Source organism: Nerophis ophidion, linkage group LG28 (assembly GCF_033978795.1).
Source record: "Nerophis ophidion isolate RoL-2023_Sa linkage group LG28, RoL_Noph_v1.0, whole genome shotgun sequence".
Classification (NCBI taxonomy): Eukaryota; Metazoa; Chordata; class Actinopteri; order Syngnathiformes; family Syngnathidae; genus Nerophis; species Nerophis ophidion.
The window spans coordinates 31,471,108-31,492,040 of record NC_084638.1 but is presented as its reverse complement, the minus strand read 5'-3'; the positions used below and the strand labels follow the sequence as shown (position 1 = coordinate 31,492,040).

General features: G+C 36.6%; 1 protein-coding gene across 1 annotated transcript in view; it reads left to right on the top strand.

Annotated features, from left to right (window-relative positions):
- The first annotated feature begins 1,185 nt into the window (after positions 1-1,185).
- The window catches only part of LOC133545216 (multidrug and toxin extrusion protein 1-like), a 63,963-nt gene continuing 44,215 nt past the window's right edge, over positions 1,186-20,933 (top strand). The window contains exons 1-4 of the mRNA XM_061890605.1: positions 1,186-1,521; positions 12,948-13,049; positions 14,469-14,537; positions 14,601-14,749. Of these exons, the coding sequence (XP_061746589.1) occupies positions 1,351-1,521; positions 12,948-13,049; positions 14,469-14,537; positions 14,601-14,749 (491 nt within the window). The 5' untranslated portion in view covers positions 1,186-1,350. The remainder of the gene's footprint in view (positions 1,522-12,947; positions 13,050-14,468; positions 14,538-14,600; positions 14,750-20,933) is intronic.

Below are 20,933 nucleotides of genomic sequence, written 5' to 3'. Positions count from 1 at the left end.
CTCACAGAGAAGTGGGAACCCATCATTCATTCACACCTGGTGGTGGTAAGCTACATTTGTAGCCACAGCTGCCCTGAGGTAGACTGACGGAAGCGTGGCTGCCAGTTTGCGCCTACGGCCCCTCCGAGGAGTCAGCATCCACTGAGCCCTCTCTGTCAGTTTACGTGGCCTACCACTGGGTGGCTGAGTTGCTGTTGCTCCCAAACTCTTTCATTGACTTTGGAATATTTAGGAGCGAGGAAATTTCACGACTGGATTTGTTGCACAGGTGGCATCTGACGGAGATAGATATCTACATATATCCATATTCAAGAGTTATTTCTTTTCCTTTTTAGTCATATTTGAAAACAGCAAAGTGATGTGCATGTGTAGACTTTGAGCCTGGAATCTAACTAGTAGCCATAACACCCTTTTTATCTCAAATGTCCCAGGCTTAGGGGGAGAATAGATATTTGGATTCGCTCTGGAGGGGAAGGGTAGGGGGGCGAGTGGCATAGGGAAAAAGGCCAGACTTCCGTAGTATAGTCAGATCAACTTGGGCGACGCGATTGGAATATGTTGTTCATAAAGTGGTCTCTCCAAAGCTTTGGAATAAAATGTCAAAATAGCTACTCTGTCTGGGATTCATTTAAAACCAGCGTATGTGTCATTGAAAGAACTTGGGGGTGACCAGTTGCTTAAATTCCCAAAAAGAGGAAGATCTGGTCAGAACGCAACACATCCTATGACATTTCCACGCTGGAAATTACTGAAAGCGGCCCGTTCTTTCACAAATGTTTGAAGAAACAGTCTCCATGCCTAAGTGCTTGATTGTATACACCTGATTCTGATCATTTTAATGGGTAGCCAAATATTTTTGGCAATATGATATATCATTGTGGGCCAGATAAAATGATTTCACGGGCCAGATCCGGCCCCTGAGTCTTGAGTTTGACACCTGTGGCTTAGAGCCTAAAAACCTATTTGAAAAAAAAAATTCTATATTTAAATATATTTTTAATTGAGAATCAGGATGAATAAGATTTGCAATTCAGATGTGAATCGATTTTTTGTGCACTCCTAGTAAAAAGGTAAATAATACACATGACTGAATCAAGAACCAAAGAAAATAGAGGCTTTCATTTCCTGGAAGTGTCCTCCCAGGGGCGGCAAAATCAGGTGTATTAGCCAATGGGAAGCGCACAGAGATCACATGTTAGCAATGTGACACACCTGAGAAACGTCACGCTCGTTTACTCAGCTGGTCACTCAGTGGCCTCTGATTCATTTTTTGCACCAGCTTCCTTGGCAGGGGTAGATACGTTATTGATTAGCAGCCAGGTAATAGGTTATGGATTAGGAGCCTGGGACATGACACATGATGGAGCTTGTGCCAGCGTTCATTCCGCCATGGAGGGCCGAGCCGCTTGTCCGACGTCCGGCGAGGAGTCCGGGGGCGAGGTGAGCTGCTGCGCCAGGCTGCGGGTATCCGAACGCTACAAGACGGAAACGCTGCTCTTGTTGAGGCTTGCTGGTCCCATGGTAAGATTCTGACTCGTCACCACCTTACTGTCCTTGCAAGACTACCATGCTAAATGTGATGAAAGCAATGAAGGGTCAAAGGTTGCTCGAGGAGGAACGATTTCCGAGTCCGCAATCGGGACAAGAAATCCTATCGATTTTTAGCAATAATTACACTTGATGGGTAAACTGGAACTTTAAGGCCTTTTATGGATTGCTGATCTGATTAAGAGTCCGACTGATTTCTAATGATGAAGTCAAAAGTCAGAATGTTCGCTGCAGGTTTCTGGTCGGGAGTCATTTCAGCTGAACTTCCAAGTCTTCAAGACGAAGAATCCTGTTGGTTTTACTTTAGTTCAGTCTATTTCAAGGGTGTCAAACTCAAATACAGAGTGGGCCAAAATTTTCAACTGAACAAAGGTTGAACAAATTAACCTTTTAATAGGGACCCAAACAAGTTTTGCATTGAATATTGAACAAGCAAGGCTTATATAACTTTATAGTGACATGCAAAATAGAGTTTCAAATAAACATAATAAAAAAATATCAATGACATATCAAATTATATATTGTAGCGTCCCAGAAGTGTTAGTGCTGCAAGGGATTCTGAGTATTTCTCCAGTTGTTTATGTCGTGTTACGGTGCGGATGTTCTCCCGAAATGTGTTTGTCATTCTTGTTTGTTGTGGGTTCACAGTGTGGCGCATATTTGTAACAGCGTTGAAATTGTTTATTCAGCCACCCTGAGTGTAACCTGATCAAGCATGCCTTGCATTAACTTATGTGTGTGTAAAATCCGCGTGTATCGTGTGACTAGGACGGCACAATGTTTGTATGTAGGAAAAGCGGACGTGATGCAAGGTTGTAGAGAAGGCTAAAGGAAGTGCCATTCAAGCAATATTGTTTTCCGGGTGGAAATCGGGAGAAATTTGGGAGAATGAGCACTGAACTTCGGGAGTCTCGGGAGGGTTGGCAAGTATGAGGATTAGCTGTGTTAGAGCGGCATCGCCGCTGTATAATACCGGCAGGCCAACTCTAATGTTTAATTTGATATTGCCTCAGGGGCCAAATGAAATTACACGGCGGGCCAAATTTGGCTCGCGGGCCAGAGTTTGACACCCGTGGTCTATTTGAAGGGACAACGCACAGAATCATTAAGATCAAAGACAGATATGTTCTGCATCAGATTATAGCTAAATAGGTTATTTCCGTCTGCGGTCCCTGGCTACCTAAATTAAAGGGATACAAAAATAATGCAATGACTATAAAATCTTACCATAACATGTAATCAAATTTAAGAAAAGTCATAAAATGCCCTCTCATGGACACATACTTAATATACAATACAACCACACATCAGACAATACATGCTCTTGTTAACCAGGATTTTAACAGACACACCTCACAATTTGCAACAAAAATGCTCTCATGGATAAATATAATATGATACAGTTGATCTGTCAAACATAGTGTCCACCTTATTGACCGTGTGAGCAGCTTTGATTGCTCCCAAGCCACTTTTTAACTTCAACTGTGAATGAAGAGTAATCTGTTAGACTTTTAAAGTTTGTTGTGAGGTCCTTCCATTCCTATGGCTTTATGTGAAAAGGCTGATTGTGCAAAAGATGTTTTACATCTGGGTACGCTACACTGCCCCCTGGTGGAGGCTTGTGTTTTCTAGTTGTCTCAGCAGATGTAAGCTTTAAGACAGGGGTCTCAAACTCAATTTACCTGGGGGCCACTGGATGCAGAGTCTGGGTGAGGCTGGGCCGCAAGAAAAGATTTCTTCAAAAAAAAAAAAAATTATTATCTTTATATTTTCAAGACAAAATAAAATCAAAATATAAATTAACAAAATGAGAGTTAAGTAAATAAATCAATCATACATAATAATAATTTGATTTCTCCAGTCAGCAACAATGTGTGAGGCAACGTAAATTAAAGAATTAAAAAAAATAATTTGTCCAGGTTATCGGGGACTGTTATTACTGACGGACAGGTGTCGCGGTGTGACTGCAACCAGGCACGTAAGAAAACCCTCGACTCCATGGCATTGTTTCTGTCGCTTTCACTCATTTACCGCTTTTCCACCAATGCAGGGGTAGGCAACCCAGAATGTTGAAAAAGCCATTTTGGTCTAGTGGAAAAGCGGTAAAACGTTTCTTTGCTTGAATCACGCAAGTGACGTCACTGTTCGGCCCTCGAGAGCCATATACCACACCGTGATTGGTAGATTCCTTCAGCTCAGCACACAATGCTGTCAAGCACCATTCATGTAAAACTTGCGGGCTGCACTAACATTAAACTTTCATATTAAGGTGGGGGCCGCAAAATAACGTCTCACGGGCCGCAATTGGCCCGCGGGCCCTGTGTCTGATACCCCTGCTTTAAGATTTAAGCGATGGCAAACCTATAGTTCATTAACAAATCTGGAGAACCAATACGGATTTAAAGCTCTCGTTTCAGCATGGATGGCATTAATGGAAATAACAAGAGTTGGCCAACACAATAGATGCAAAACCAGGGGTGTCAAACGTATGGCCCGTGGGCCGGATCAGGCCCGCAAACAGGTTTTATCCGGCCCTGGGATCAGATTGCTATGTATAAAAATGAGCTGAATTTTTTTTTAAGGAAAGAAACTGCTGTTCTAAATGTCCACTAGATGTCGCAATAGCAATTCTTTGTATCTGTGTAGAGCAGGGGTCACCAACACGGGGCCCGCGGGCACCAGGTGGCCCGTAAGGACCAGATGAGTCGCCCGCTGGCCTGTTCTAAAAATAGCTCAAATAGCAGCACTTACCAGTGAGCTGCCTCTATTTTTTAAATTGTATTTGTTTACTAGCAAGCTGGTCTCGCTTTGCTTGACATTTTTAATTCTAAGAGAAACAAAACTAAAATAGAATTTGAAAATCCAAGAAAATATTTTAAAGACTTGGTCTTCACTTGTTTAAATAAATTCATTTATTTTTTTACTTTGCTTCTTATAACTTTCAGAAAGACAATTTTGGAAAAAATACAACTTTAAAAATGATTTTAGGATTTTTAAACACATACCTTTTTACCTTTAAATTCCTTCCTCTTCTTTCCTGACAATTTAAATCAATGTTAAAGTATATTTTATTTTTTCTATTGTAAAGAATAATACATTTTAATTTAATTCTTCATTTTAGCTTTGTTTTTTCGATGAAGAATATTTGTGAAATATTTATTCAAACTTATTATGACTTAAAATTCCCCAAAATTATTCTGGCAAATCTTGAAAATCTTTAGAATCAAATTTAAATCTTAATTGTAAGTATTTTGAATTTCTTTTGAAAAATATTTTCTGGAAAATCTAGAAGAAATAATGATTTGTCTTTGTTAGAAATATAGCTTGGTCCAATTTTTTATACATTCTAACAAAATGCAGGTTGGATTTTAACCTATTTAAAACATGTCATCAAAATTCTAAAATTACTCTTAATCAGGAAAAATTACTAATGATTTTCCATAAATAATGTTTTTAATTTTTTCAAAAAGGTTCGAATTAGCTAGTTTTTCTCTTCTTTTTTTCGGTTGAATTTTGAATTTTAAAGAGTCGAAATTGAAGACAAACTGTTTCAAAATGTAATTTTCTTTTTTTTTTCCTGTTTTCTCATTTAAACCGTTCAATTAAGTTTTTTTTTTTTTTCATTTATTCTCTACAAAAAACCTTCCATAAAAGGAAAAAAAATGTACGACGGAATGACGGACAGAAATACCCATTTTATTTATATATATATATATATATATATATATATATATATATATATATATATATATATATATATATATATATATATATATATATATATATATATATATATATATATATATATATATATATATATATATATATATATATATATATATATATATATATATATATATATAATGGGTATTTCTGTTAGTCATTCCGTAAAAGGAAAAAAACGTACGACGGAATGACGGAAAGAAATGAACACATCTAGTACGTCATTCCGTCGTACATTTTTTTTCCTTTTCCGGAATGACTAACAGAAATACCCATTTTATATATATATAAAATGGGTATTTCTGTTAGTCATTCCGTCGTACATTTTTTTTTTCCTTTTACGGAAGGTTTTTTTAATTTAATTCTTTATTTTAGATTCGTTTTTTTCGACGAAGAATATTTGTGAAATATTTCTTCAAACTTATTATGATTAAAATTCCCAAAAATTATTCCGGCACATCTAGAAAATCTTTAAAATCAAATTTAAATTTAAATGTAAAGTATTTAAAATTTCTTTTAAAAATTTTGTTCTGGAAAATCTAGAAGAAATAATGATTTGTCTTTGTTAGAAATATAGCTTGGTCCAATTTGTTATATATTCTAACAAAGTGCAGATTGGATTTTAACCTATTTAAAACATGTTATCAAAATACCAAAATCAATCTTAATCAGGAAAAATTACTAATAATTTTCCATAAATCATTTTGTAAAAAAATTTCAAAAATATTCGAATTAGCTAGTTTTTCTCTTCTTTTTTTCGGTTGAATTTTTTCGGTCGAAATTGAAGATAAACTATGTTTCAAAATTTAATTCTCATTTTTTTTCCTGTTTTCTCCTCTTTTAAACCGTTCAATTAAGTCTTTTTTTCATCATTTATTCTCTACAAACAACCTTCCGTAAAAGGAAAAAAAAACGTATGACGGACAGAAATACCCATTTTATGTATGTATGTGTGTATATATATATATATATATATATATATATTAAAGGTAAATTGAGCAAATTGGCTATTTCTGGCAATTTTTTAAAGTGTGTATCAAACTGGTAGCCCTTCGCATTAATCAGTACCCAAGAAGTAGCTCTTGGTTTCAAAAAGGTTGGTGACCCCTTGTGTAGATAATGCTACATATGTACAAAAAACACATGTTAGTGCACTAGTCGAGGAAAATGAGCAAACTAATATTAATGGATTAGATTTTATATTGCAATTTTCTATTATTAGATGCTCAAAGCACTCACAGAGAAGTAGGAACCCCATCATTCATTCACACCTGTTGGTGGTTAGCTACATTTGTAGCCACAGCTAACCTTGGGTAGACTGACAGAAGCGAGGCTTCTGTTTTGTTTTTAAACAAAGAAAACATTCTGAAGTTGTCTTTATTTTTAAGTTATCGTGCCGTGATTTTACCAGAGAATACACTTCTCTCCTTGTGGCCCCTGATCTAAAATCAGTTATAGACACCCCTGTGTGCAGTATTTATGGATCTAACAAAGGGATTTGACACAATCATATCTGAATTAATAAATTAGTACGATAACTTGTAAGAAGCTACTTAACCAACAAGCAGAACGTGAAGTTAGACGAACACACATCTACAACACTGAATATCTTGTGGTGTACCCCAGGGATCAATACTGGAACCAAAATTATCTTTTATATCAATGACATTTGTTATTTGCAGATGTCACAATTGTTTTGTTCCACACAAGTGAATGTAAATAACAGAATAAATCAAATTAAGAAGATGATTTGACAAAAACAGACTTTCTTTGAATCTCAGTAAAAATAAAATGTTATTCAGTAACATTAGGAGAGAAAATCAAACAAATGCGAATGGGCAGAGTAGACCAGATGTGTCCGAACTACGACCCGCAAGACGATGTCTACAATTTGGCCCATGCAATAATAATAAGCAATATGGCAGAATGATCTTATGTAAGTGATCTGCTAGACCATCTGCTGGTCAACAAAAGTTGCTCAACCATTAATTAAACTTGTGAAAAAATACAGCACGGCATTTACTTAGTGGGGCAAAAAAGTATTTAGTCAGCCACCGATTATCATTTTAAGTGGGAGAGCTTGTAGAGGTCTGTAATTTTCATCATAGGTACACTTCAACTGTGAGAGACAGAATGTGGGGGGAAAAATCCAGGAATTCACATTGTAGGAATTTTAACAAATTTATTTGTAAATTATGGTGGAAAATAAGTTTTGGTCAACCATTCAAGGAGGTTTTGGCTCCAAATCTCACGATACATGGCCCCATTCATTCTTTCCTTAACACGGATCAATCGTCCTGTCCCCTTAACAAGAAAACAGTCCCAAAGCATGATGTTTCCACCTCCATGCTTCACAGTAGGTGTGGTGTTCTTTGGATGCAACTCGGTATGCTCCTTCCTCCAAACACGACGAGTTGAATTTATACCAAAAAAGGATACATGGATGATACGGCAGAGGATTGGGAGAATGTCATGTGGTCAGATGAAACCAAAATAGAACTTTTTGGTATAAACTCAACTCGTCGTGTTTGGAGGAAGAAGAATACTGAGTTGCATCCCAAGAACACCATACCTACTGTGAAGCATGGTGGTGGAAACATCATGCTTTGGGGCTGTTTTTCTGCTAAGGGGACAGGACGATTGATCCGTGTTAAGGAAAGAATGAATGGGGCCATGTATCGTGAGATTTTGAGCCAAAACCTCCTTGAATGGTTGACCAAAACTTATTTTCCACCATAATTTACAAATAAATTTGTTAAAATTCCTACAATGTGAATTCCTGGATTTTTTCCCCCACATTCTGTCTCTCACAGTTGAAGTGTACCTATGATGAAAATTACAGACCTCTGTCATTTTAAGTGGGAGATGGGAGAACTTGCACAATCGGCGGCTGACTAAATACTTTTTTGCCCCACTGTATATGCCCCAATCAATACAACCTTCCCTAGTCATGGTGTATTTAAATTTGTGGATATTGTAAAAAAAAAAAACAAAAAAAAAAACATCCAATCATCATAACAAAAAAAATCTAAATTACACCCATTTAAACAAGGGATGTTGGGAAAAATGCAAAACTCACTCCATGTTTAGCATATTTCAGCTGCTTTATTTCTGATTGATTACAAAACCTTAAGGAGGTCGTCATGGAAGTAAGCGAGGTACGAGTCAAATTTTCTCATACTCTTAATATCCATTTATAATAATTGTGTGTGTGTGTGTGTGTAATGGCGCCCCCAACCAAAAAGTTTGGACACCCATGGAGTAGACATTCAAAGAGTAAATAAATATTTGTTTGTGCAATAATAGAATGAACTGGAAATCTCATATAAAAAAAATAAACCCTGGCAAGAAATACTTGTATAATAAAGCCAAATAGGTATTGGACCACTTCTCTTATTGTGTAGAAATATGGGGAAACTACAAAAGTACACTTCATTCGCCAAATGTTACAAAAGAGATCAATTAAAATAATACATAATGTTGAATATAGAGAACATACAAACCTTCCATCCATCATCCATCCATCCATCATCTTCCGCTTATCCGAGGTCGGGTCGCGGGGGCAACAGCCTAAGCAGGAAAACCCAGACTTCCCTCTCCCCAGCCGCTTCGTCTAGCTCTTCCCGGGGGATCCCGAGGCGTTCCCAGGCCAGCCGGGAGACATAGTCTTTCCAACGTGTCCTGGGTCTTCCCCGTGGCCTCCTACCGGTTGGACGTGCCCTAAACACCTCCCTAGGGAGGCGTTCGGGTGGCATCCTGACCAGATACCCGAACCACCTCATCTGGCTCCTCTCGATGTGGAGGAGCAGCGGCTTTACTTTGAGTTCCTCCCGGATGGCAGAGCTTCTCACCCTATCTCTAAGGGAGAGCCCCGCCACACGGCGGAGGAAACTCATTTCGGCCGCTTGTACCCGTGATCTTATCCTTTCGGTCATGACCCAAAGCTCATGACCATAGGTGAGGATGGGAACGTAGATCGACCGGTAAATTGAGAGCTTTGCCTTCCGGCTCAGCTCCTTCTTCACCACAACGGACCGGTACAACGTCCGCATTACTGAAGACGCCGCACCGATCCGCCTGTCGATCTCACGATCCACTCTTCCCTCACTCGTGAACAAGACTCCTAGGTACTTGAACTCCTCCACTTGGGGCAGGGTCTCCTCCCCAACCCGGAGATGGCACTCCACCCTTTTCCGGGCGAGAACCATGGACTCGGACTTGGAGGTGCTGATTCTCATTCCGGTCGCTTCACACTCGGCTGCGAAGCGATCCAGCGAGAGCTGAAGATCCCGGTCAGATGAAGCCATCAGGACCACATCATCTGCAAAAAGCAGAGACCTGATCCTGCGGTTACCAAACCGGATCCCCTCAACGCCTTGACTGCGCCTAGAAATTCTGTCCATAAAAGTTATGAACAGAATCGGTGACAAAGGACAGCCTTGGCGGAGTCCAACCCTCACTGGAAACGTGTTCGACTTACTGCCGGCAATGCGGACCAAGCTCTGGCACTGATCATACAGGGAGCGGACCGCCACAATAAGACAGTCCGATACCCCATACTCTCTGAGCACTCCCCACAGGACTTCCCGAGGGACACGGTCGAATGCCTTCTCCAAGTCCACATACAAACCTTTTATTCATTAAATTCAAAATATTGAAATTCAATGATTTTGTGAATATGCCAAGAGCTAAAATTATGTACAAAGCATACTATAACCTGCTACCCAAGAATTGTTCTCTAAAAAAAGAGGAGAAATATAACCTTAGAGGTAAATATACTTTTATTTTTTTGTAGTACTTAAGACTTTCAGCATATCAGTATGTAGAAATAATTACGGAATGCATTAATAAATGTACTAATATGAGATACTTTAAAAGTGTTTCAAACTCAAGTGTTTACGAAGTACAAAGAAGAAGAATCCTGATAAATGTTTTGAATCTAATGAAAAAAAGATATTCACCTTGTATACAAGGGTGTGGGGGAAAAAATCGATTCGAATACGTTGTGCGATTCAGAATCGATTCTCATTTTTAAAAAATCGATTTTTTTATTTCATTTATTTATTTTTTAATCAATCCAACAAACCACTACACAGCAATACCATAACTGTCAGGCTTGGACTTGGATTTGGTTTACTCCTTCGATGCAGAGGGATTACAGGACGAGCCAGGCGAGGCTGTGAGTACATGGTTTATTTGAATACTAAATACAAAAATAATCGAACTAAGGGCGCTCACAAAGAGGTACAAAACTTGGCTACAAACAGGAAAACAAAACACCTGCTCGATGGCATGAAAGACGATAAACTATAACTTTAAACTTGCACTGTGGCAGAACTATGAACAACTAAAACAAAAACACTTACTGTGACCGAAACAAGGGGCATGGATAGCAGGGTGCGTAGCAGGTAATCGTGAAGGCATGAAGCAGAATGCAAATAGCAAAGTTCCCAGAATGATGAATAGGAAGCAAATGACTTAAGTACAGGAGGCTGCGGTAATAGAAAACAGGTGTGAGAGGCTGAGGATCGGGGCACGACTTATGGGGACCAGGTGGAAACTAATAGGTTGGCATGGAAACAAACAAAACCAGGAAGTGCAAAACGTGACTGAATGTCCAAAATCAAAACATAACATGACAAAACAAAACATGATCCATAGGTGTGACAATAACAATGCAATCCAATTCCAAAACCAAACCTGACCCAGCAACACTCAGAACTGCAATAAACAGAGCAATTGAGAGGAGATACAAACACGATACAGAACAAAACAAAAGTAGTGAAACAAAAATGATTATCAACAGTGTCAATATTAGTTATTATTTCAGCCTAGCAGTGATTAAAAATCCCTCACTGACATTATCATTACACATTTATAAAAATGTGACTTACCCTTGCATGGCATCTCATAAACTTGACAACACACCGTGTCCAATATTTTCACAAAGATAAAATAAGTCATATTTTTGGTTCATTTAATAGTTAAAACAAATTTACATTATTGCAATCAGTTGATACGTTGTCCTTTACAATTATAAACACTTTTTTGAATGGGGAAAAATATTGATTTTGAATCGAATCGAAAAAATCGATATCTTATCGAATCGTGACCCCAAGAATCGATATTGAATCGAATCGTGGGACACCCAAAGATTCACAGCCCTATTGTACACTATAACGGGACGGCGTAGCGCAGTGGGAGAGTGGCCGTGCGCAACCCGGGGGTCCCTGGTTCAAATCCCACCTAGTACCGACCTCGTCACGTCCGTTGTGTCCTGAGCAAGACACTTCACCCTTGCTCCTGATGGGTGCTGGTTGGCGCCTTGCATGGCAGCTCCCTCCATCAGTGTGTGAATGTGTGTGTGAATGGGTAAATGTGGAAGTAGTGTCAAAGCGCTTTGAGTACCTAGAAAAGCGCTATACAAGTACAACCCATTTATTTATTTATCATTTATAAATAACTATTTGTTTACACAAACTTCATGTATTATTTGTGTGTTTACTCATTTATTTATTTATTGTTACAAATTGAGTCATGTGTAAAAACAAATTTAAAAACAACCATGATCAAAATGATGTAGGATTAAGTCAGATGTACATCTTCCTAGTACTTTTCAGACATGCTGTATGACAAACTGGAAATATGTAAAGTATTGCATAGTTCTGTGTCATATTTCTTTATTGTGCTTTTCCTTCAAGACCCTCCCTATTATTCCCGCATCTTTTATAGCAGTGGTCTCCAACCTTTTTGTATCCGCGGACAGGTCAACGCTTAATAATTTGTCCCGCGGCCCGGGGGAGGAGTATGGCGGGGGCTGGGGTGTGGGTTCCTTTTTTTTTTTTTTTTTTTTTTCTTGTCATGAAAAAGGGAGGTTTTTGTGGTTGGTGCACTAATTGTAAGTGTATATTGTGTTTTTTATGCTGATTTAATAAAAAAAAAAAAAAATAAATAAATATATATATATATATATTTATTTATTTATTTATTTATTTTTATTTTTTATAAAACTGAATAAAAAAATTCTTCTGCGGCCCGGTGGTTGGGGACCACTGCTTTATAGAACCCGATAGATTTTTAATGATCTGTAATCAAAGGGGGGTTGAGGTCATAGGCAGTGGTCCCCAACCACCGCTGATTGGCACCGTACCGCAGAATAATTTTATATTTAAAATAAATAAATAAATAAATACATTTTTTTGTTTTTTTTTAAATTAAATCAACATAAAAAAACACAATATACACTTAGTGCACCAACCTCAAAACACTCCCTTTTTCATAACAAAAACGTCCCTTTTCCATGAAAAAAAAATTTTTATAAAAAAAAAAAGAATAAAAAAAGGACACCCCCCCCCCGGGCCGCGGGACAAATTAGTAAGCGTTTACCGGTCCGCGGATACAAAAAGGTTGGGGACCACTGGTCATAGGCGTTCTTTATTTTGTCCGCACTTTCTTCTGCTTCTCAAAAGGTCTAAGAAATCTCTTGATTTTGAATGGCACTTAAAGCTAGGTTTGCTCAGTTCAAAGGTGAAATCGGCTGCCGTATCGTCTTGGAACTATCAGTCAGTGCAAGATCTTGGCTCTTTTGATCCTAGCGTCCATTCGTCTTGTCAGAGACAGGCTGGTTTTGAACACGACATAACCAAACGCTTGTTTGTCTACTTTTGACGTTTCAGTTTATTTCTCAGCTGATGAGCTTCCTGATCGGCTTCGTCAGTTTGGTGTTCTGCGGTCACTTGGGAAAAACCGAGCTGGCCGGGGTAGCGTTAGCCATAGCGGTGAGAGACAATTATTATTGTTATTATTATTATCATTACAAACCGCAAAACCAGTGAAGTTGGCACATTGTGTAAATGGTAAATAAAAACAGAATACAATGATTTGCAAATCCTTTTCAACTTATATTCAATCGAACAGACTGCAAAGATACTTAATGTTCGAATTGGAACACATTATTTGCAAATATCAGCTCATTTGGAATTTGATGCCTGCAACATGTTTCCAGAAAGCTGGCACAAGCGGGAAAAAAGACTGCGAACGTTGAGGAATGTTCATACAGGCTAATTGGGAACAGGTGGGTGCCAAGATTGGGTATAAAAACACCCTCTATGAAATGCTCAGTCATTATTAGTCCTTATGTCATCAAAAATGTTCAGATAATCTGGACAAATTACTGCACGTAAACGATATTACAAACCTTCCATCCCTCAGGCGGGACTGCATCAAAAAGCGACATCGGTGTGTCAAGGATATCACCACATGGGCTCAGGAATACTTCAGAAAACCACTGTCAGTAACTACATTTGGTCGCTACCGCTGTAAGTGCAAGTTAAAACTCGAAAATGCAAAGCGAAAGCCATTTATCAACAACACCCAGAAATGGCTCATCGAAGATGGACTGATGCAAAGTGTTCTGTGGTGTTTTTGGAAACTGTGGACGTCGTGTCCTCCAAAACAAAGAGGAAAAGAACCATCCCGATTGTTATAGGTGCAAAGTTCAGAAGCCAGCATCTGTGATGGTATGGGGGTGCATTAGTGCCCAAGGCATGGGTGACTTACACATCTGTGAAGGGCCCCATTAATGCTGAAAGGTACATACAGGTTTTGGAGCAACGTTATCATGGACGCCCCTTCTTATTTCAGCGAGACAATGCCAAGTAGTAAAATGGTAGACAGGTCTGTAGTCCAGACCTGGCTGCCATTGAAAATGTTTGGCGCAATATGAAGCCTAAAATATGAGAACGGAGACCCCGGACTGTTGAACAACTTAAGCTGTACATCAAGCAAGAATGGTAAAGAATTCCATCTGAAGAGCTTCAAAAATTGCTGTCCTCAGTTCCCAAACGTTTACGGAGTGTTTTTAAAAGGAAAGGCCCTGTATCACAGTGGTAAAAATACCCCTTTGCCAACTTTTTTTTGCAACGTATTGCTACCATTAAATTCTAAATTGATGATTATTTGCCCCCAAAAAATAAGTTTTTCAGTTCGAACATAAAATATCTTGTCTTTGCAGTCTATTCAATTGAATATAGGTTGAAAAGGATTTGAAAATCATTGTTCAGTTTTTATTTACCATTTTATACAACATGCCAACTTCACTGCTTTTGAGTTTTGTATTATTATTATTATTATTATTATTATTATTATTATTATTAAAAACTTGACTATTTCTATTGTCTCATTGACGTTGTTTCCAGGTGATCAATGTGTCAGGTATCTCCATTGGCAGCGGTCTGGCGTCCGCCTGTGACACCCTCATATCTCAGGTTCGTCATGTATCACACTCAGTGTGTTTATTCCACGTTAACGTTTTTTCTACTTCCTGTCAGACGTACGGCAGCGGCAACCTGAAGCGCGTGGGCGTGATTCTTCAGAGGGGGGTCCTGATTCTGCTGCTGGCCTGCTTCCCCTGCTGGGCCGTCCTCGTTAACACTCAGCCCCTCCTGCTCGCCGTCGGTCAGAATGCAGACGTCGCCAGGTGAGCTTCATATTTTATTTTTTGTTTTATTTTAATTCCTTCCACACCAAATGTTGCGATTAGTAGTATTATTAATAATAATAATTATAATTTTTATTTCACTTATTGTTAAAAATATAATGGTTATATTCATTAATACATTTTACTGATAATTGTGTGAATGCTGCAAAGCATTTGGTTTTCTCCACCAAAATTCATCTATTTATTATTCTTTTTCATCCAATTCCGATCGTTCCAATTTCAAACCATTCAGCTTATTCAGCAATCGCGGGCTTTCTACAAGTTAGAAAAAATTCCAGGATTTCCCAGGATTCCGTTTTAAAAAAAATAAAAAATTCTGGCGACTACTCCTTCCAGATTTTTGAACCCACTTTAACCGTTTCACCGTCCAAACATTCTTCTTAATCAGGACAATTTTTTATATATATTTTTTAAAGTTAATTATCATTTTTGTTTTAGTTATATTTTAGTTGTTTTAGTTATGTTTTAGTTAATAATGGTTTTATTCATTAATACATTTTACTGATAATTATTGTGTGAATGCTGCAAAGAATTTGGTTTTCTACACCAAAATTAATCTATTTATAATTCTTTTTCATCCGATTCCGACCGTTCCAATTTCAAACCATTCAGCTTATTCGGCAATCGCGGGCTTTCTCTTGACAAATTACAAAAATTCCCAGAATTCCATGTTTTCCAGATATTTTTCTCATTCCAAATGAATTGTCCATTTTTTTCAAACTTCCACATTTTTCAACTGATTCAAACCATTCTACCTTCAACATATTTCACTCATCCTGGACATTCAATCTATGATTTTTACAAGGTCAAAAAAACAACCCAGGAATTCCGTTTAAAAAAAATAATAAATACAAAAATTTAAAAAATCCTGGCGACTACTCCTTCCACATTTTTGAACCCACTTAAACCGTTTCATCGTCCAAACATTCCTCTTAATCAGGAACATTTTTTTTAATGGTTATTATAGTTTTTGTTTGTTAAATTTCAGTTGTTGTTTTAGTTATGTTTTAGTTAATAATGGTTTTTATTCATTAATACATTTTGCTGAAAATTATTGTGTGAATGCTGCAAAGAATTTGGTTTTCTACACCAAAATTCATCTATTTATTATTCTTTTTCTCAGTCACATTTTTCATCCGATTCCGACCGTTCCAATTTCAAACCATTCAGCTTATTCGGCAATCGCGGGCTTTCTCTTGACAAATTACAAAAATTCACCAAAATTCCATGTTTCCCGGGACATTTCTCCAAATCCAAATGAATTGTCCATTTTTTTCAAACTTCCACATTTTTCAACCGATTCAAACCATTCTACCTTCAACATATTTCACTCACCCTGGACATTCAATCTGATTTTTACAAGTTCAAAAAAATTCCAGGAATTCCCAGAATTCCCTTTTTTTTTTATTAAAAAATTCTGGCGACTACTCCTTCCACATTTTTGAACCCACTTTAACCGTTCCACCGTCCAAACATTCCTCTTAATCAGGACAAAAAATTTAGTTTTTTTTTATGTTAATCATAATTTTTGTTTGTTATATTTTAGTTGTTGTTTTAGTTAATAATGGTTTTATTAATACATTTTACTGATAATTATTGCGTGAATGCTGCAAAGAATTTGGTTTTCTACACCAAAATTCATCTATTTATTATTCTTTTTCTCAGTCACATTTTTCATCCGATTCCAACCGTTCCAATTTCAAACCATTCAGCTTATTCGGCAATCGCGGGCTTTCTCTTGAAAAATTACAAAAATTCCCAGAATTCCATATTCCCAAAATTCCATGTTTTCCAGGACATTTTTCCCGTTTCAAATGGATTGTCCATTTTTTCAAACTTCCACATTTTTCAACTGATTCAAACCATTCTACCTTCAACATATTTCACTCATCCTGGACATTCAATCTATGATTTTTACAAGTTCAAAAAAACTACCCAGGAATTCCGTTTTAAAAAAAATAAATACAAAAATTAAAAAAATTCTGGCGACTACTCCTTCCACATTTTTGAACCCACTTTAACCGTTCCACCGTCCAAACATTCCTCTTAATCAGGACAAAAAAATCTATATATTTTTTTAATGTTAATTATAATTTTTGTTTTAGTTATAGTTGTTTTTAGTTATGTTTTAGTTAATGGTTTTATTCATTAATACATTTTACTGATAATTATTGTGTGAATGCTGCAAAGCATTTGGTTTTCTACACCAAAATTCATCTATTATTCTTTTTCTCCGTCACATTTTTCATCCAATTCCGACCGTTCCAATTTCAAACCATTCAGCTTATTCGGCAATCGCAGGCTTTCTCTTGACAAAATACAAAAATTCCCAGAATTCCATGTTTTCCGGGACATTTTTCCCGTTTCAAATGAATTGTCCATTTTTTCAAACTTCCACATTTTTCAACTGATTCAAACCATTCTACCTTCAACATATTTCACTCATCCTGGACATTCAATCTATGACTTTTACAAGTTCAAAAAAATTCCTGGATTTCCCAGAATTCCCTTTTAAAAAAAAAAATGAAAACAATTCTGGCGACTACTCCTTCCACATTTTTTAACCTACTTTAACCATTCCAACGTCCAAACATTCCTCTTAATCAGGACAAAACAATTGTTTTCTTTTATGTTAATCATAATTTTTGTTTTACTTATATTTTAGTTTTTGTTTTAGTTAATGGTTTTATTCTTTAATACATTTTACTGATAATTATTGTGTGAATGCTGCAAAGGATTTGGTTTTCTACACCAAAATTCATCTATTTATTATTCTTTTTCATCCGATTCCGACCATTTCAATTTCAAACCATTCAGCGTATTCGGCAATCGCGGGCTTTCTCTTGACAAGTTACAAAAATTCCCAGAATTCGATGTTTTCCAAGACATTTTTCCCATTCCAAATGAATTGTCCATTTTTTTCAGACTTCCACATTTTTCAACTGATTCAAACCATTCCACCTTCAACATATTTCACTCATCCTGGACATTCAATCTATGATTTTTACAAGTTCCAAAAAATTCCAGGAATTCCCAGAATTCTGTTTGAATAAAAAAAATATTCTGGCGACTACTCCTTCCAGATTTTTGAATCCACTTCAACCGTTCCACCGTCCAAACATCTTAATCAGGACAATTTTTTATATATTTTTTAATGTTAATAATCATTTTTGTTTTAGTTATATTTTAGTTTTTAGTTATGTTTTAGTTAATAATGGTTTTTATTCATTAATACATTTTACTGATAATTATTGTGTGAATGCTGCAAAGAATTTGGTTTTCTACACCAAAATTCATCTATTTATTATTCTTTTCCATCCGAATCCGACCATTTCTATTTCAAACCATTCAGCTTATTCGGCAATCGCGGGCTTTCTCTTGACAAATTACAAAAATTCCCAGAATTCCATATTTTTTTCCGGGACATTTTTCTCATTCCAAATTAATTGTCCATTTTTTTTCAAACTTCCACATTTTTCAACTGATTCAAACCATTCTACCTTCAACATATTCCACTCATCCTGGACATTCAATCTATGACTTTTACGAGTTCAAAAAAATTCCAGGAATTCCTTTTTAAAAATAAAAAAAAATTTCTGGCGACTACTCCTTCCACATATTTGAACCCACTTTAACCGTTCCACCGTCAAAACATTCCTCTTAATCAGGACAAAACATTTTTTTTTTTTTTTTTCTTTGTTTATTATAATTTTTGTTTTAGTTTTATTGTAGTTGTTGTTTTAGTTAATGGTTTTATTCATTTATACATTGTACTGATTATTGTGTGAATACTGCAAACTATTTGGTTTTCTACATCAAAAATTCCTCTGAAGGACAAACTGTAGTTTTTTGAACTGGAAAAATTCTCTGCTTTCCCAAAATTCCTGGAATTCTTTCATACTATTTCTCAGTTAAAAATGTTGCTACTTCAACATTTCTCGGCCGATTTTGGAAAAATTCCAACACCAACCACATCAAGTCATTCAGGACATTAAAGTCTTACCATTTTACAAAAAAATTCCCGCTTTCCATGAAATTCCCATTGACATGAATGGGACATTTTTCAAAGTTCTACGAGTCCCACTTTTTTCATCCGATTCAGACTTTTCCAATTTCAAACAGTTCAGCCTATTTGGGACTAGCGGGCTTTCCCCTTGACAAATTCCCAGAATTCCAGGATTTCCGGGATATTTTTTTCCATTCAAAATGAATTGGCCTTTTTTCAAACTTCCATTTCCACATTTTTCATCCGATTCAAACCATTCCACTCAACATTCAAAGTCTCATTTTTCCAAGCTCCAAAAAATTCCAGGAATTTTCAGAATTCTCTTATTTAAACCCTTTTTTTTTCAAGCAATGACTCCTTTCACATTTATCAATCCACTTTAACCGTTCCACCGTCCAAACATTCTTTTTGTCCATCCATCCATGTTCTGCCGCTTGTCCCGTTCGGAGTCTCTTAATTGGGACAAAAAAGTTGTTTTTTGAACTGGAAAATTTCCCGGTTTTCCTGGAATTCCTTAATACCACTTGTCAATTAAGTGTTACTACTTCAACATTTCTCGTCCGACTTTGGAAAAAATCCAACACCAACCATTTTAACTCATTCAGAACCCTCAAATAGTAACATTCTCCAAACTATCCAGCTTTTCCCAAAATTCCCAAATTTTCATGAAATTCCCATTTGAAATGAATTGGACACTTTTTCAAAGTTCCACAATTTTCACATTTTCCAACCATTTTTAAACCATTCCAATCGCGGGCTTTCTTTTGACAAATTCCCAGAATTCCAGCTTTTCCGGGAAACATTTCCCCATTGCAAATAAATTGGCCAATTTTCAAACTTCCATTTCCACATTTTTCAACCGATTCAAATCATCCCACCTTCAACATTCCACTCATCCTGGATATTCAAACTAACATTTTTACAAGTTCAAAAAATTCCAGGAATTCCCATTTTTTTTAAAACACTTTTGACACTTTTTTATGGCAACTACTTTTTCCACATTTTTCAAAACACTTCAACCATTCCACCGTCCAAACAGTACTCTTAATCAGGAAAAAAAACTAAGTTGTTTTTTGACCTCGAAAAATTCCTGGTGTTCCTGGAATTCCTTAGTACAATTTCTCGTTTAAAAATGTTACTACTTCAACATTTCTCGACCAATTTAAAAAAACTTCCAACACCACATCAAGTCATTCAGAACATTCAATAAAGTCTTCACATTTTCCCAAAAATTCCCACTTCCCATGAAATTCCCATTGACATGAATGGGACATTTTTCGAAGTTCTACAATTCCAACATTTTTTACCAGATTCAGACTGCTCCAATTTCAAACATTTCAGCCTATTCGGGAATAGCGGGCTTTCCCTTGACAATTTCCCAGAATTCCAGGTTTTCCGGGAAATGTTTCCCCATTCAAAATGAATTGGCCATTTTTCAAACTTCCACCATTTCCACATTTTTTCAATTGATTCAAACCATTCCACTCATCCTGTAAATTCTAACTCATTTTTCCAAGTTAAAAAAAAAATTCCATTAAATTGTCATAATTCCCTTTTTTTCGAACCTTTTTTCCAGGCGACTACTCCTTCCACATTTATCAACCCACTTTAACCATTCCACCATCCAAAAATTCCTCTTATTTCTCTAAACATTTATGTTATCCATCCATCCATGTTCTGCCGCTGTCCCTTAATCAGGACAAAAAACAGTTGTTTTTTGAACTGGAAAAATTAACTGTTTTCCCCAAATTCCTGGAATTCCTTAATGCCGTTTGTCAATTGAAAATGTTACTACTTCAACATTTCTACCGATTTTGGTTAAAAAACAAAAACCACTTCAACTCATTCAGAACCTTCAAGTAGTAACATTTTCAAAAAAAACAAATCCCACTATTCCCGAAATTACCAAATTTCCATAAAATTCCTATTAAAATTAATGGGAAACTTTTTCAAAGTTCCACATTTTTCAACCGATTTAAACATTCCACCTTCAACACATTCGACTTATCCTGGATATTCAAACTATAATTTTTACAAGTTCCCAAAAATTCCAGGAATTCCCTCTTTTTTCAAACTCCTGTTTTTTGGTGACTATTCCTTCCACATTTTTCAACCCTTCCACCGACAAAGCTGTTTTTTGAACTGGAAAAATTCCCG